Genomic DNA, 19,242 nt, shown 5'->3' with positions numbered 1-19,242 from the left:
TTTTAAGACATAATAAATATTTCTTTCCAGTTTAACTCATGCTCTTGGAATATACTCTGCCATTTTATTTGGAATTTGGGTAGTTCGTTAATCTTGTTGTTTATTTGTATTCTGTATAATAGTTTGTTCGGTTTTTGTTTTGTTGTGAGTTTTTCTAGAAATTGAGTTCAAATGTTTTGCGTGTTGTTTTGTTATATAATAGATTTTATATTGAAATGGAATACTTTTGATCAGCGTGTAATACATAAGGAAGTATGTTGTTGGGATTGCATACAAGTAGCATATATTATGAAAGGAATAAAAGTCGTTTATTCGGTTATCAAACAGTTGATCGACATACTTTATGCTCTTTTCAAACCAGTTTTTATAAAAGAATGTGCTATCATTTGCGTTTATGTTTTTATTATTCCATAAAATTATTTTGCTGTTACTTTTTTCTTCTAACATATCTGTGACATTACTCCAAGCTGATAGTATATTAGATACAAATATATTCTTTTTTGCTATATCAAGTATTAGAGACTCACTAATGTTACATTCAAAAATTAAAGAGCCACCATATTTGGCTAGTGTTTGTTGACAAAACAACGTCCATTTACTCTTGTTTGTGGTCTCTAATATACGTTTGATCCAACTGCATTTGATTGAATTTATGAACGAATAAATGTCAGTCAGTTGTAGACCTCCAAGCTCTACAGGTTGTATTAATTGTATTCGTTTTATTTTGTCGTGTTTGCCATCCCATAAAAGATCAAATATAGATGTTTTTATATCTTCAATGATTTTATTATCTGGGTTTGGAAGAACGGTAAGTACATAAATTATATTAATTTCGGTAGTGCGAAAGTTTTTAATACAGTTTTTTTCCCAATTAAAGTTAGTTTTCTATGTTGCCATGATTAAAGACAGTTTTTGAATTTTTGTAGTTTGGGTAATATGTTTTTTAATATTGTTTCATTCTCATTGTTTGTGAATGTTATGCCTAACGTTGATGTCTCGTTTGCTGTCCAATTGAAGTTCATTTCCGTTTTAAGATGAATGTTTGAATGCCTGTTATTATCTACTTTTAGCACAGTGCATTTACATGTGTTTAATTTTAGTCCTGATACGTTTCCAAACAGGGTCAGTGATTCTATTAAGTTGTTAAAGGAGCAAGGATTGTTAGTGCAAAAATAACTTGCGTCATCGGCGAATAATGACTGTTTGATTTCTTCGCCTGGTTTAACGACTTTACCGTTTATGTTTGGGTTAGATTGTATATAATGAGATAGGAATTCTATACATATAATAAATAACGACGATGAGAGTGGACATCCCTGTCTAACACCTTTTTCGATAATAAAACTGTCAGAGAAGAACCCATTATTTATAATTATACTACTTATGTCACTATCAAAAAGTTTCACCCATTTTATCATATTTTCTCCGAAGTTCATTTTCTCTAAATATGTGAACATAAAGGAATGGTCGAGGGAGTCAAATGCTTTTTCAAAGTCTGCAAAGAATATAAGACCTGATTTATTTGTGCTATTGAAGTAATTAATGCATTCTTGTATCAATCGTATATTTTTGCCGATATAGCGTCCTTTTATAAATCCGGATTGTGAAGTTGAAATAATAGAAGGTAATATTTTTTTAATTCTGTTTGCGATGCTTTTTGTTGCAATTTTATAGTAATTTACTTGTTTGGCGTTTTTATGCCCCCGGACCGAAAGATCGGGGGAATATTGTTTTTGGCCTGTCTGTCTGTCATTCATTCATTCAATTTCATTCATTGTGTGTCCCAAAACTTTAACCTTGGTTTAAGTTTGATAACTTTTGCAATATTGAAGATAGCAACTTCATATCTGGCATACATGTGTATCTCACGGAGCTGCACATTTTGAGTGGTGAAAAGTCAAGGTCAAAGGTCAAATATCATTGTATTTTTCTTTCATAAAACTTTAACCTTCATTAAGGTTTAGTCATAACTTTTTGAATATTGAAGATAGCAACTTGATATTTGGCATGCACGTGTATGTCATGGAGCTGCACATTTTGAGTGGTGAAAGGTCAAGGTCATCCTTCAAGGTCAAAGGTCAAATTTATTGCTTCAAAGCGGCGCAATAGGGGGCATTGTGTTTCTGACAAACACATCTCTTGTTTTATAAGATACTAATTAGACTCAACAATAGACTTGTATGCATACATAATAGTAACAAAACTAATGGTATTAATAACATATGGTTTATTGTCTCATTCAGCCGTTGATACAAAAATTATATTAAACGCGCATATACATGTTCTAAATCTAAAACGGTAAATAGACTGTTGAATATTTTATCTTTAATTTGCTTCTACTGCGTAATGTGACATCGAAACAAACATATAGATTGCACTACACACTTATTCAGAAAAGACAAAGGCTCGTTTTTTAACATTGATCGAAATAGAAAAATAACGTTTTTTGAGAGTTTAACATCGATTATAAATAAAATATGAAAAATATAATTTGGCAAATGCGTGTATAACAAACGGCATTCAAAATACGGGTATCTAGTATTCCACAAGCCTACGTGGTGCACTTGTAGTGAGTTAGCTTCAGCTTCAAGAGGTCCTGAGTAAGGCCAAGGTTTTTACTTCCTTTTTCCCAAAGGTATTATAATAAATGTAAACTATTAAAACATGAGATATTCTTATTAAATGGATTTAATAATTGTATACAATAAAACATGTGAATTCAATTTAATGTAATTGGTAAATAGTATATTAGCAAACACTAACTACTTGTTAGGCAGTTAAAACACGTCAAGATCTGCAACATGTTAAACAAGTGAATGTCTATATAGAAATTTGACATATGCATATAGTCACAATATCATTGACGCGAGTCAACGGGCGCCGGAAGAGGAAAAGTAATACTCCAAATACTCCATGGACACTAAATATGCATGATGTTCTTTAACTAAAATTTACTCAAATGTGCAATATTAATAACGCTATGCAGCATGAGGGAGCAGTTACAGTGCAACTTCTTTTTGTCTGTTTCAGAAATGTTTCTTAACACTTCATTTATGTAGTTTCTCAAACTTGACACTAAATTTTTATAAAAATATATACTATTTTTCAATTAGTCAATACTACGCGAATCGTATTGTTAAGTTTCTAATTGTTTCGAACACAGCATCAACAACTTCTTAAATATATAATGTTAATGTTTTGACGATGTCATTAATACCATGTGTTTTTTTACAATGAAATAAACATTAAGAACAAGAAAGCCACATAGTTTTAATTTATATATGTTTGGAATCCCCACTTCATTTTAAGGATACAAATGTTTCAAATTGACAATCTACTATATGTGCACATATATAAGTAAAAGCGTATTGAATGCCATGTGTGTGAAAAGTTTTCTTAAACCAGAATTTAAAAGTGTTATTGCATATGGACATCTGTTTAAAGAAACATGTAGTGGTATTACCTTATTGTCTTCAGAAGCGAAATTTTATACACATATTGATATTAAATCGTAAATGATAACTGTAACAAGGGGCAAATCACTTTAAAAGTTCAAGGATAAAACTTATTCAGTTATAAAACAAAGCAATTATTTATTTCAGTCATGAACTCATTTCAATGTGTTTAATGAATTTAATTAATATTCATTCCCTCTAAACAATATGCATTTCCAAATCAAATAAAACAACTTTGGTAACAATAAATATAAACAAGAGCACCGCCTTGCGGGTGCAGACCGCTCATCTATTTTTCTTTTTAAAGGTGTAGGGACCTATCTCAATTTCAATCACAAAGGAGGTAGGGGTGGAGTAGAGAGGGGTGTATAGTGTGGGGGTGTGGTCATTTATTACATTATCTTCCAAAAATGAAAAAAAGGCAAAAAAAATATTCATTTTTTTGGTGGGGGGGATTCTTGGGTGGGATGGTTGGGTGGTATTTCAAAAGTAAAATAATAAAAATAGATATTTGTGTTTTCAACCATGTTTGAAAAAAAACAAGTGATGTGTTTGTCAGAAACACAATGCCCCCTATTGCGCTACTTTGAATATTATTTTTTTACCTTTGACCTTGAAGGATTACCTTGACCTTGAACTCCCACCACTCAAAATGTGCAGCTTTATGAGAACGCCCCTTTGAAATATTTTTTGGACCTTTGACCTTGAAGGATGACCTTGAAGGATGACCTTGACCATGAACTTCCACCACTCAAAATGCGCAGGTTCATGATAACGCCGCTTTGAAATTATTTTTTTGACCTTTGACCCTGAAGAATGAACTTGACCTTGAAGAATGACCTTGACCTTGAACTTCCATCACTCAAAATGTGCAGCTTCATGAGAACGCCGCTTGAAATAAACAAAAATGACCTTTGACATTGAAGGATAACCTTGACCTTGAAGAATGACCTTGACCATGAACTTCCACCACTCATAATGTGCAGCTTCATGAGAACGCCGCTTTGAATTATTTTTATTTTTTTGACTTTGAAAGATGACCCTGACCTTGAACTTCCACCACTCAAAATGTGAAGCTTCATGATAATGTTGCCTTGAATTTTATTAATACTTTTTTTTACCTTTGACCTTGAAGGATGACCTTGACCTTGAACTTCCACCACTCAAAATGTGCAGCTTCATGATAACGCTGCTTTGATTTGTTTCACCTTTGACCTTTAAGGATGATTTGACCTTGAAGAATGACCTTGAACTTCCTCAAAATTTGCAGCTTCATAAGAACGCCGCTTTGAAATTATTTTTTTTTTTACCTTTGACCTTGAAGGATGACCTCTACCTTGAAGGATGACCTTGACCTTGAACTTCCACCACTCATAATGTGCAGCTTCGTGATAACGCCGCTTTGAAGTTTTTTTTTACCTTGAAGGATCATCTTGACCTTGAACTTCCACCACTCAAAATGTGCAGCTTCATGAGATACACATGCATGCCAAATATCAAGTTGCTATCTTCAATATTAAAAAAGTTATGGCCAATGTTAAAGTTTTCGGACGGACAAACGCCATATATTTGACATTTGACCTTGAAGGATAACCTTGACCTTCACCTTTCACCACTCAAAATGTTCAGCTCCATGAGATACACATGCATGCCAAATATCAAGTTGCTATCTTCAATATTGAAAAAGTTATGGCCAATGTTAAAGTTTTCGGACGGACAGACAACATAAATTTGAGATTTGACCTTGAATGATGACCTTGACCTTTCACCACTGGTTTGGGTGGAGTCTATGGTGGTATGTTAGGTAAGAGTTGTTTTGTCAAAGTATCAATCGAATCTAATCATAAATAAAAAAAGTTATGGCAATTTTAGCAAAATTTAATAATTTGACCTTGAGAGTCAAGGTCATTCAAAGGTCAAGGTAAAATTCAACTTTACAGGTACAGTACCCTCATGATAGCATGAAAGTATTTGAAGTTTAAAAGCAATAGCCTTGATACTGTAGAAGTAAAGTGGATCTAAACACAAAAGGTAACCATATATTCAAAGTTACTAAGTCAAAAAAGGGCCATAATTCCGTAAAAATGACAACCAGAGTTATGCAACGTGTCCTTTACTGTCCCCTTATGATAGTTTGCGAGTGTTCCAAGTATGAAAGCAATATCTATGATACTTTAGGGGTAAAGTGGACCAAAACACAAAACTTAACCAAATGTTCAAGTATACAGGGCCCATAATTCCGTCAAAATGCCAGTCAGAGTTACATAACTTTGCCTGCACAGTCCCCTTACGATAGTTAGCAAGTGTTGCAAGTATGAAAGCAATAGCTTTGATACTTTAGGAAAAAAGTGGACCTAAACACAAAACTTAACCAAATTTTCAATTTTCTAAGTATGAAAAAGGGCACATAATTCTGTCAAAATGCCACTCAGAGTTACATAACTTTGCCTGCACAGTCCCCTCATGATAGTTAGTAAGTGTTGCAAGTATGAAATCAATAGCATTGATACTTTATGAGAAAAGTGGACCTAAACGCAAAACTTAACCGAACGCCGACGCCAAGGTGATTTTTTCAAAAAATAGATGAGCTAAAAAATGGTCATTAAACACAAATATTGGATGGTATATATTTGACATAGTTATAATTATCACAATTGATATTGATGGTTAATGTTAAGGAATATTCAATCAACAGATAAATGTATTCTGGCAAATGCTTATAACTATGTTACCTATTTGTTTAAGTTTTCAGTAGTTATAAAGATATTTAAAGAAACATACACCCTATAAACTAGATTTTTGTCACAGACGTGACGAATACCCCCACATGCCGCATTGACACAGAATATTTTGCATGTTGTCTTCGCAAAAAAACAGCAGACAACATGCTCAATATCTAAAACTCACTAAGTGACCCCGTGACCTGGTTCTTGACCATGCATGGCCCGTGTTCGAACTTGACCTACACATCATCTAGATACAACTTCTGACCAAATGTGGTGAAGATCCAATGAAAACTAATTGAATTAGGGAGCAGACACCATGATGAATGTGTAAAACGTACTAAGTGACCCAGTGACCTTGTTTTACCCGGCATAACCCATATTCGAACTTGACCTAAACATCATCTAGATACAACTTCATACCAAGTTTCGTGAGGATCCGATGAAAATTACTTGAATTAGAGAGCGGACACCATCCTCAATGGTTAAAACGCACTAAGTGACCCCTTGACCTAATTTTTTGACCTGCCATGACCAATGTTCGAACTTGGCCTAGACATCATCTAGATTCAACTTCTTACCAAGTTTAGTGAAGCTCTGATGAAAACTACTTGAATTAGAGAGCGTACAACATGCTGAATGTTTAAAACGTACTAAGTGACCCCGTGACCTAGTTTTTGACCCGGCAAGACCCATGTTCGAACTTGACCTTTACATCATCGAGATACAACTTCTGACCAAGTTTGGTGAGATCGGATGAAAACTACTTGAATTAGAAAGCGGACACGGACCGACCGACAGACAAGGTCACTCCTATATACCCCCCTAAACTATGTTTAGTGGGGGTATCATTAAATTATCAACATTTACCTAGGAATGTAACTGAGCGAGAGGTGTGTATGTTAATTAATTTTACGTTTCTTAATTATAAGTTCTGTTACCACTCTAAGATAAACTTAATTACTGCAAATTCATATTAAATATCCATAAAGCACATATAATCGCAATACAATTATTTTTACGTACAGTAGATAAATACTTTAATATTGTGAATATAATAAAGAACAATATCTTCCCAATTGACTCATACACATGATTTAAAAACATTGTCCATTCCCAGAAATACAAATCGTATATTATATTAATGGGAGATAAATCAAACACAATTTGATGTTAACAAGCACATGAAATTAATAAAATTCAACGTTTAGAGGCCATTATTATTACATGTGAACCAATTCATAGAAAACACAAGCGATGAGTTACTGATTAAAAACAATCTGAAACTGTACATCGTATTTCTTTTGTAATCCAATGTTGCCATTTTTGTAAACTAATTCACACTCAAAATTAAACTCTTTTTTTCTGAAAGAACACTCACACTCCTCAGTATAATAACCTAGTAATAAACGGAAACAAAAATCAACACAAACATATAGATTGTATAAACATTAATGATCACACACACACTGTTATCAACATGGCAACATTAACAAGTTCATTGTCTACCATATGCATTATATGCTTACCAGTATTATAATGCATACTTTATTCATGTAAGTATCTACACATGCGTAATGTTAATATAATATTGTATTATGCAATAACCTACAGGATCTAGCTCATGAATAAAATGGTCCACTCCTGAATGTGAACATATACATTTAATCCCATATCATCATTGGACTACACACAAATCATTAAAATAACTACATATGATGAGTATGTAACTTAATCAAAGACAGCTCCATTTTGTTACACACAAATACACATGATATTTATAGTAAAAATAGTGATCGTTTATTTGCATTTCTTGAATAATACGTGCATAGGTGCACACAAAACATCAATTTCTAGCATCTACTTAAAACACGTATGCTCATACACCTATTTATTTTTAGAATGCATGTATGTCCCACAACTTTTTACCATGCAGACATTGACATTGTAAATATTGGACATGAATTAGTAATAAAATGTATTGGTATAACAAAAGCAATTTAATTCACAAAGAATTTGACAGCTTTATCTAATTAAGCCTTAATAACTTTGAACTGTTATATTGCAATGGCTTACTGAAAAGAATATTGATAATTGTAAGAAAATGTGCCTTTCTAAAGCATGTCAAAAGAAAACCTTTTACTCAGTTTTGTAATCAAAATTAAGATATCCATATTCACTATTGTACCACATCTAGGATAATTAAGTTTTGATAGTGCGAAAAAATAATTAATTAATGAAACATTTAACAAATTTCCACGTAGAGAACCTATGTTTCAATTCTTCTGGATCAATATGTCTGTTTGCAAACAAATACAGTTTGAAAAGTTATATTTAAACCAATCACTAAATCACTTATCTTAACCAACATTACCTATCTATTTACATCTAGTTACTTAAGAAATATTAGACTTAAATCAGAGTATTCTTTTTAAACATTTATAATTCGAAATTGTCAATCGCATTTTTTCTAATACCGCAATGGACCAGATTTTTAAATCGTTTTACCTTTATATAAACTAATCCAAAATCAGACACTATCTCTTTGAAATTCACCACTTAAGCATATCAATAATTCCAACACAAACTAGGGAGAAAATAATCAAACCGTTCATAAATACAGATATAGAGCAGGATCTTGACTTAATCAAATGTAATTATCAAAACATAAATCAAACTTGTAAAAGGTTGTGTCCGTTCATTATGCATGGCTTTCAAGTATTTTCACGTAACTCATACAAATGGTTAATGGTATTGGCCAGTTTTACTATATATTAAGCACATTCGCTCTGATAAAATGTTCATACACTGAACAATAACACATAATTTAGAAACTCCACTTAGATACAAAATATTCTTAAATATCAGAATAAAAACAGCCATTTTGGACTTAAGCTTCCATTAACATATTGCTAACTGCAATAAATGGTAATATTAAAAGCATTTAAGCACAAAACAAAACATTATTTCATTACACATTTTCAAAATAACTCATGCATAAAGGGTTCATATCAAAATTAAATTTAAACAATGTTGCAGAAAACATTGAATATCTATAACGCATTGTATGATATAATACAGTTTCTATTAGTAGGTATTAATAACCATTAGTATTTTGAAATACCTCCAGTGGTTATATCTCAAATCAAAGTTTCACGTTAACTCATACAAATGGTTAATGGTATTTGCCAGTTTTTCTATAAATTTAGTACATTCGCTCTGATAAAATATTTGATACCTTGAACAAGAACACACAATTTAAAAACTCTTTACATCAGAATACAAATATCCATTGGGGATTTACGCCTCATTTAACATATTGCTATCTGCAATAAAATGCTATATTTTTAAAGCTTCTCAAAACAACACAAATATAATATTATTACAAATTTACACAATTACTCATTCAAACAGGTTTTATAACATAACACAAATACAAAAATCTTACAGAAAGCAGTGAATATCAGTAAAATATTTCACGATGCACAACAGTTTATATACCAGGTAAGTACGTCTTAGACACCACTAGTATTTTTTAATACCCCCAGTGGTAATATCACAAATAAAATGTTTAGCTTTAAAGATTTTCTTTTCAGTAAAACAATACAACTTTTTTTATTGTTGTCACGCATTTGTGTAGTCCCACTGACAATAAATACACACATGAATAATTAGCAATTTGATAAAAATTATGTGCTGAAAATGAAATACGTCTTTCTATGGCAAAGTATGGAAAACAACGTATTATTAACTGAAAGTGATTAATATGGAACTACTATAAAATGCTTTATATACAATTTATATACTAGTACCTAATGTGTTACTAAATGAATGTGGTTAATGTAGCGGAATTTCCTTTCCGTTTGTAACTACACTGAATTTTTTAACACTAAGAACAACTCTTTAAATCCTTTTAGACCACTTTTATTATCCTATAACAATATGTATTCGTTTCAAACTTTTAAACAGCACTTAACAATTACTTTTACTTCAACTTTTTTACATCCCGTACATTCCACTTACACTCCCACACGTTCAGGATAACATCGAAATATAAAGTGAAAAGAATGGCGCGAAAATACTTAACAAATACATGAAAAGCAAGATAATCCTGATTACGCTAAATAATGAGCATATTTCCCGCCAAAAGTATAATTTGGAGCAAAGAGGAGTATTAGATTAAACAATCTACATTTACGTAATCAAAATTTCTAAACAAAAAGCAAGTGAATCATGATATACATTTTATCAACGAAAAGCACGTGAATCATGATATACATCTTCTAAACGAAAAGCACGTGAATCATGAAATACATCTTCTTAACAAAAAGCACGTGAATCATGAAATACATTGCATTCTATTAATACGTTAAGTTTACATAAACAAAATTCATATCACGTGGTTATTTAATTTAGCGCCAAAAACCATATTAGAAAAAACAATCAATTAAATCGCAAAGTTTGCGACAGTTAATGTATGCATTTGTTTATAGACAAAACGATATATATCAAAACAGCTCAACACTGCAAAAAACTTATTAAAGGGAAATATGTCAAAATATTTTATTCACTAAATGGGCCTTTTCACGTTTGGGTAAATTGACAAAATTGAAAAAAGTTGTTTCAGATTCGCAAATTTTCGTTTTAGTTATGATATTTGTGAGTTAACAGTAATACTGAACATGCTCTAAAATAGCTATTTTATGCATCTTTTGACGATTTAAAAACCTGAAAATTATAAAGCGAAACGAATGAATACTTTGGATAGTTCTGTTGTTGTTGTTATATTTTGTGAAACTACGAGGATTGCTTATATAAAGTATAAAATACACATAGCCTTGTATCAGGAAGAATGGCCGTGTGGTAGACGTTTTACTCCAGGACTCCAGGCGTCAGTGGTTCGAGCACTGCTGAGGGTTACTTTTTTTCTTTTCTTAATTTTATTTTTGAATTTTTACTGGAGCTTTTTAGATCCAATGTTTACATTTATCAATATAAAGCATTTAATGACAAACTTCAAAACATGCCAAAATCTGTGAAAAGGCCCCTTTAAAATAAAACGTTATTTTAACGATCTTTTCATTAATAATTTCCATATTTTATCACAAATTCACACGTCCTTTAAAAAACGAGAAAAATCATCTACATTCAACTCGCTTAGTGATAACTTTGGAGAATGAACGGGACGACCCGAACCAAAGTCAACAAGTTATCAATCTGCCGTTCCTGCGATCTCCCATACAAATCGTTTATGGCCATATATGTGTATTAAACTATAATAGAAACACACGAAACAATGTTCCAGAGACAATAACTTACTTTCTGAGTACAGATGCCCACACTTTGTTTTCAATACTGTAAAAAGTGTCTCACAAATGCTAGGGGCGATCGAAAATAAAATGGTTCAATGACTCACAAGCACCTGGTTATTTATACTATTGATTGTGTACTTATCACAAGCGTCCAGTACCACAGTTAATCCAAGAAAAATCTTCAGTGAGCCACTTATGTACCCAAGTGTGATTCTGCAGACCGTAAGCAAAACCATCTTTTAATAGCTCACGTATTTCATATAAAACACAATTGTACGAAAATGTTGTTTTTAATAAGGGGAATAAGGCATTGCACTTTTCCGTCCGTATGTCGCTCCGTATGTATCCATCCAAGCTCGTGTTTTTAACTCCTCCTAAACAACTGGTTTGATGGTGCTTAAACTTTCACAGTGAATGATTGCAGATGATTGCCATGCCAGGAACTGGGGCTGCGACGATCTTTTTCTGAATTATGGCCCTTTGTCTGTTTTGTCCACAAGAGACTATATAATAAACGAAGATTGTGTTTTCAATTCCTCTTTAATAAATAGGTAGATCTTGTTGAAACGTTCATAAATGAGCTTAATTTGTAAATGATAATGAAAATTTAGCTGCAACGATTTTTGCCAGAATTAGAGCCCTCTGTTCGTTTTCTACTTCAGATCCTATAGTCCCAAAATTGTGTAAAGCTTATGTTTTCAACTCCCCATTTACTTATAGGTGGATCTCGCACAATTTATTACCATTGGAAACACCTTAACGTGTAGATGGCTTAAAAATGAGTTTTTGCTGCGACAATTTTTGGCAGAATAACGACCCTTTGTATGTTTTTCCACTTTAGAATACATCGTCCCACAACTTTGTTATTTAAACTCATGTTTAAATACTGAGTGTATCTCTCTCACTTTTTCTCGGGTGAAGAACATTAATATGTACATGATTGAAAAGAAACACGTTACAACTGGTGAATGTTGCTCAAACTTTCACGACCGAATGACCTTAATGTGTAGATGATTGCAAAAAAAGAATATTTACTGCGACAATTTTCGTATGATGCCCGTTTGTCTAGTCTTCTGTATAATTTATAGTTGATTTCTCTGTGTCCAAACATGTTTTGTGGGAAGGGGCTTCATTGTCTGCAGAATTTCTAGTACCAAATGTGTTACGTGCCTGTGACACATTAACAGTTCCTACTGTTTTCTTTTAATCATTCTTTTCTGAGTGCATACATATTGTGAAAAAGACGTTGCTTTAAAAGATTACTGGGGTTATTTTATCACCCCTTGACAAACAAAGGCGAGCAGCGTGTATAGCTCTACTAAGCCGCTGCTTAGTTGCCCTTTCTCCCTCTCTTTTCATCCAGATTACCATGTACTGGAAAACAAATGTACAACGCTCCTTCCTTAAGTCATGGGTAGCACTCAAAGTGTTCAATTGCTGATTGCTGCACCCAAGTACAATTCCCAACATCCAGTATTCATAACCGATCTCCTTGGCAACCTTAGATAGATCGCTTTCTGAAACTGGTGTATTCAAATCATCTTCATTATCTAGTAAATCTAATGTTGTTTTATACCAGTGGCTCATTGCATCTTTCCTTTCTACCGTATGAGTTTTCTTACAGGAGGCTGCTCTACACTTTAATTCACGATCATACATGAATTCATCCAATCTAAACATGCCTTCATTGTGCACAGACTCTTCCATTTCTGGGCATTGAATATACTCTTCGAATGCTATCGGAGTTCTGGGGTTTTCCAGTGACTGACTAACAAACTTTCTCAAACTTTTAAGAAGTATGAGTCTAACTTCTTGACAAAGTCCGACATTAAAATCAGTTATGCGGTCCTTCCTAAAGCAAGATATTCTTGCATAAATTATGTGATCTTTGTACCAAATTGTCAAACATTCGGTTTTATGAATGTCAAACACAGCAAGGCCATTGTACAACTGGTCGTGTGGTCCTGATTTGCTGATAGGCCAAGTGCTTATACAGACGGCAACAAGTCTGTGAAAAAATGATGGTGGCATAAAGTTTTCAACAAACGCAAAGCATAATACAGGTGTTTTCTCGCAATTTTCCGGAGAAGTAAAGCGGGATATGGGAGGTGGTGGGTTCTTCAGCCGACATGGCACAATATGGAAATCAAGAAGTTTGAAATTCAATTGTGGAACTTCAACCGTTTCATGTGTGTCAATATGCTCATTTGCTTCGTCAGCTTCCTCACGTATTAAGGGCTTTGCCATAACATCGAGGTACTCCATGTAATTCAGAACGATTTCTCTATTTTCTTTAATATCTTCTTGACTATTGTCCATAATTTCTTTGAAAACCTCTGGTCTGAGAATAGCACTTTCCTCATAAAGTATCCAGTGATCCGTCAATTTAGGGTCTTTATCTCGTAAATGCGTTATAAAGCGCTTGAATACTTCAATTATCCATTCTGGAGCAAGAACAACCGTATGTTTGAGTTGCTCTGTGTTGAAATAAAGGATATTACCATGTCTGTGCTGAATCTCTAAAAACAATTCCAGTTCTGTTTTAGCAAGTGGCTGTATATTTGATTGATTGGCGTCATCTATCGCTTTAATATCTACTACTTGTTTATCGGTATATCGCTTTCTTCATGTACTTCTTCATCTGGGATCAGTTGTATATTAGGAAGATCGTGATGCACATCAGTGTTCGAAGGCTTCATGACATCCCTTATAGCAATTGTAATCCTCGAATGATATTTAGCTGCTTTTTGTTCTTTATCCAAATGCCAGTCTCCATTAGTCATCAGCTGGCACCTGCGCAAGTCAATACCTTCGGTGCTATTAGGAATTATGTTTTCATCCCTCAAGTCTTTGATCAAATTGTTTACAAGGGACGTTTTTCCCACGCCAAACATTCCAACGACCATTAAACGAATGTTCTTAACTTGTTCGGAGCCATCTTTTAAAGCTTTGGCAAAGATCTCAGCAGACCTTTCATCCAGCTGTTTAAGATCACTTGGAAATTGTTCAAGCATTTCATCAACTGTTGTAGCGATATCCACATTGTAAACACTCTTCATAACATACCTAGCAACATTTGTGTGATTCCACATTAAAAGCAGTATGTTAATAATGGCTTTAGTTCTGCTGACTGAAAATGGTGATGTAAACCCTAGACTTTTAACAAAATCTCTTGTCTGGCCTGTCAAAAGCAGATAATCCCTTTCTTCGCGAACTGATTCATTTGCTATTGTCTCAAGTATTGATTTCAACTGTTTAGCTATATCTTTATTATCTGCTATCTCCTTTGCAACTGACTGTACCTCGCGAGCATATTCAAGTGCTTCAGGATCAATGCCCTCGGTTGAAATTTCTTCTTGGTCGCCCATTTTCTCAATAATGTAGCATGAAATATTTAAAGAACTTTGTATAGGACCACTTGTGATGGCAATGACAGAAATATTAAAACCTTGTGCCTTGTGGTTCTATAGTTAAGTATTTTACGACCTAAGTTCGCTCGTGCATTCTGTATATATCATGTATTCAGAGATATGACCGTTTTATTAAATGGACGCGATTTAAACAAATTGTGTAGATGACCATAATTCGATTTCAATATGAATTTTATTATTTTGGCCTTATTCACTTTTTAAATCTGTAAGTTTTTATCTAGATAAAAGCTGACTGCCACAATTTGTATAACATTTGTAGAGGATCGCCCAAGAATATTCCCTGAGAATTTTGGTAAAAAATCGCACTTGACATTGTGCGTCATTTGAAGTAAATCATGATGATGTGAATTAATTGTTTCGCGAAATTGGCGTCGTTTTGGCTTCCATTCAACTGTCTTGATACCATTAACATTTTTGCATTTTATTACTTTCGCGTGAATAGAGCTCCACAAATTACGTTCGATGACCATATCATGCAGGCCTTTCCAGCTTTGGGGTGGAAAATAGGTCATTGGAACGTTAAAAATAGTATTTTTTTTCAGTTTAATTATTTTTATTTTATACAATATGTATCACAAACACATGCATAACTTATTAAGAAATACACTAATTATATTCATTCACAATAAAAGTTACATCATTCACGTAATTTTGTTTGTTGTATGCAATTTTAGGTCCGTTTTTTGCCGTTATATCTTAATATAGTCAAGATTCTGATTGGAAATGTGCCTCGATATAAAGATAAAGATTGTATCCAAAATTTATCACAATTGAGTAATAAATGTGGCCTCTAGGGTGGTAATAAGTAATTTTAAGTTTTTACCTAGTTATCTACAATGAGACGCACATGACCAAGATGAAAATCTTACTAAGATATTGTCAAGATAACTAATCTAACCAAGTTTCATTTAGATTGAGTAAGAGTGGTTGTACGGTTTTTATAGGATTTAAAATGGCAACATATTTCTTAAAAACATGTAACCCAGATGCGAACCCGGCCTTAAATGTTCAACATAAACATTCCGACACAGTTTCAACACTATTTGAACATACATGTTGCCTGTATAGTGGCATCATTCTCTTTTAAAGATTTGACAAAGTGACATAGTTTTAGGCATGAACTCGGAGGTATATATATATTGAACATTAACACTCTGACCAAGTTTCAGTAAGACTGAATCATACATGTTTCCTCAGGAGTGGTTACACGGTTTGTCTAAGATTTGACCTGGCGACCTAGTATTTGGGCCGATGTGACCCAGATTCGAACTAGGTATATATGTTGTCAAGAGAAACATTCTTACCAAGTTTTATCAAGATCGAGTCATAAATATTGCCTCAACAGTGGTAACTTTTTTTACCTGATGATCTTATATTGTGACGCACTGACCAAGATTTGAACCGACCTAGATATTGACAAGATAAACATTTTGACCAGGTCTCATCAAGATTGGGTGACCCAGGTTTATTATCTGATTTTGGGGAAAGGGCCTGGCCTTTTTTGAGGGGAAAAAATCGCGCGAAACGCGGGATTTAGGGGAAAAATAGTAAAGTCTTTAATAATCAATTTAACATAGTTTACTGTTTTTAAAACAAATTCAAGGCAATATATAATTTAATTATGCAATATTTTTCTATTTTCTACACTGGATCAGGTTAACTTATATAATTAAAGGTTTCCGAAAAAAATGTGTTTTTTTTAGATAGCAGTATGTTTTGGGGAAAATCTCTGTAATAGGGGAAAACATACGTCTAGGGGAAAGGGCCGATATTCGGCGCCTCTCAAAGAAGAAAAAAAGCCCTGTCAGACCAAATGTGGTCTGGAATTTGATGACGAGCTAACAGTTGAAGATGCACGACTAGCGATGCGCGACGTCGGATAATGACGGACCACAACAGATCGCAATGAGCACTTCTTGCTCAGGTCAGCTTTATACCCGTTGTTACTATTTTGTATGGACCGTATGTAGTTAAAGCAAGTTATCTTTAAGCAGCAATTGATAAAAATGTGGTCTATTGTCATTTAATCGAAGATCTCCTAAGTTGTGAATTAGATAGCAGTTTAGTGTTTTCACATTTACAAACATCTCTTTCGCTGATAAGTTTAACAATACATATATGCCACAATTTAATTATTGTATTATTAATAAATGTTCTTGTCTTTCTAAAGTCAATCCAAATTAAATGGTATATTTACTGGTGCAATAAGAAACTATTGACCTTGCCATAAATCGTTGCATTGTTTCGTCAATACCCAGAGTGCTATTATCTTACCAATGTGCGTAAACCAGTAAGTGAGCTAACAGTGGTAAACACAAACGTAGTAGCATGTCTAATTGATCTACATTTTAAATCTTTAAAAAACTGTGTGAAGTACGTAGATACTTCAGTACATTATTTTCCTGTTATTTCATTTTTTTACTTCTACTCAATCCCCGTACTCTCACCATGGTTTAAACGCAGCAAAAACCTGAATGCATAATTTTTAAAGCACTGCATTCAGTTTCTTAGTAAAAGCCTGTTATGCTGAACGATACGCATAAAGCTTAATAATAATTTAAAACGGTCGACATTTAATTAAAAATAAATCAACATCTTCATAAAGTATTCCAATCCATTCCGTTTTTGGTGGTGTAAAGATTGATAATTTGCTATTCTGTTATCCTAAAAAGCCCATAATTACAAGTAATTTAATGCTTTATCAGCGTGCAACAAATTGAGCTACAAACAAGTTTAAACGACATGAAATATATAAAATGAAAACGCCTACAATTTATGCAAACGTAAGTGCAGATACCTGACTACATCTATTTGATTCCATATATGTATTGCCGATCAACAATCACGCAATTTATACTCTATTAATGCTGTATATCGATTAATAAAAACCATCATTTTGACGATTTTTGTTTCGTTATTTTCCTGTGCACTTTCGATTTCAAAAGAGGAAGTGAGTTGACAATCGTGATACATCGACTATCTTCGGAACCTCCGATTTATGGAATAAATCGTCTGCTGATCCAGAGTGCAATCGTGATACATCGACTATCTCCGGACTCCTCCTGATCCAGATTGATCCAGAGTGTTGAGTTGATTTAAATGTTATGGTAGCCATAACGTTTAAATCAACTCACCACTTTGCATAGCACCACACACGAAACACCATCACAAAATGCTTGATTAAAAGTACATTCTTTACTTAATACTGAACACTTAATGCGAAACGTGTGTATTAAAATGGTCTGAAATCGTAACGATTCGCCACGTAACGATTCGTTTAAGTTTAAAATCGTGAGACACTCCGGAATCCTCCATGCAAAAAAGTGCAAAATATACATTATACGTTATTCCAATGTTCAAATGGTTGCATTCAAATTAACAACAGTAAATATATTTGTTCGCGAAATTAACGTAGTAATTAAAGTGTATTTTTTCTCTGAAGCATGCGTGTTTGGTTTATTAAAATAAAATCATATGAGTGGGAATAAGCGCACTCATAAAGATCAAGTGACAGATATTCAAGGTCGCGCTTTAATTTTAATGTGCTAAACCACTTAATATGCAAATGCTGTCAAGTCAATAGACCATAATGCTTTGTACTCGGTGAAACTTAACAACTTTAATACTGGTTGGTTCACTATAAATATGGGCTTGAAACAGGGTTGTTCATTGTCACCGTTACTTTTTAACCTTTAAATCAATGACCTGGCACTGAAATTGAAAGAAACGTGTAGAGTGGTGGATATTGACAGTGAAAATGTCCCAATCTTGCTTTATGCAGATGATATTGTATTGATAGCCGAGTGTAAATCCTCTCAAATCAAATATTGTACACTTCAGAAATCAATCTGTCATTCAATCAAAATATGTGTTAAAGATTGGTTATGTACCATTTAAATCAATGACCTGGCACTGAAATTGAAAGAAACGTGTAGAGTGGTGGATATTGACAGTGAAAATGTCCCAATCTTGCTTTATGCAGATGATATTGTATTGATAGCCGAGTGTAAATCCTCTCAAATCAAATATTGTACACTTCAGAAATCAATCTGTCATTCAATCAAAATATGTGTTTAAGATTGGTGATGTACCATTGAACTAATTAGTATGTTACACAGTGCAAGTGCCTGGGACTAGTTTTAACCTAGCATCTAGACTATTCAATAACTGCTAAAACGGTATCACAAACTGCTCATAGAGCCTTTGGAATGTTGATTGCAAAAACGAAAGCATTTGGAGATATCCCGTATGAGGCTTTTATAAAATTGTACGAGGTTACTGTTTTACCTGTTATTACATATGCTTCAGTCATTTGTGGTCA

General features: G+C 33.4%; 1 protein-coding gene across 1 annotated transcript in view; it reads right to left on the bottom strand.

Moving 5' to 3' along the window:
- Positions 1–17,882, bottom strand: part of LOC127851887 (uncharacterized) — a 116,881-nt gene extending 98,999 nt beyond the window's left edge. The window contains exon 1 of the mRNA XM_052385840.1: positions 5,062–17,882. Coding sequence (XP_052241800.1) covers positions 12,742–13,809 — 1,068 coding nt within the window. The 5' untranslated portion in view covers positions 13,810–17,882 and the 3' untranslated portion in view covers positions 5,062–12,741. The remainder of the gene's footprint in view (positions 1–5,061) is intronic.
- Between the last annotated feature and the right edge of the window lie 1,360 nt (positions 17,883–19,242).

This window comes from Dreissena polymorpha, chromosome 11 (genome assembly GCF_020536995.1).
Source record: "Dreissena polymorpha isolate Duluth1 chromosome 11, UMN_Dpol_1.0, whole genome shotgun sequence".
NCBI classification, from domain to species: Eukaryota; Metazoa; Mollusca; class Bivalvia; order Myida; family Dreissenidae; genus Dreissena; species Dreissena polymorpha.
This window is presented reverse-complemented; position numbering and strand designations above follow the sequence as displayed.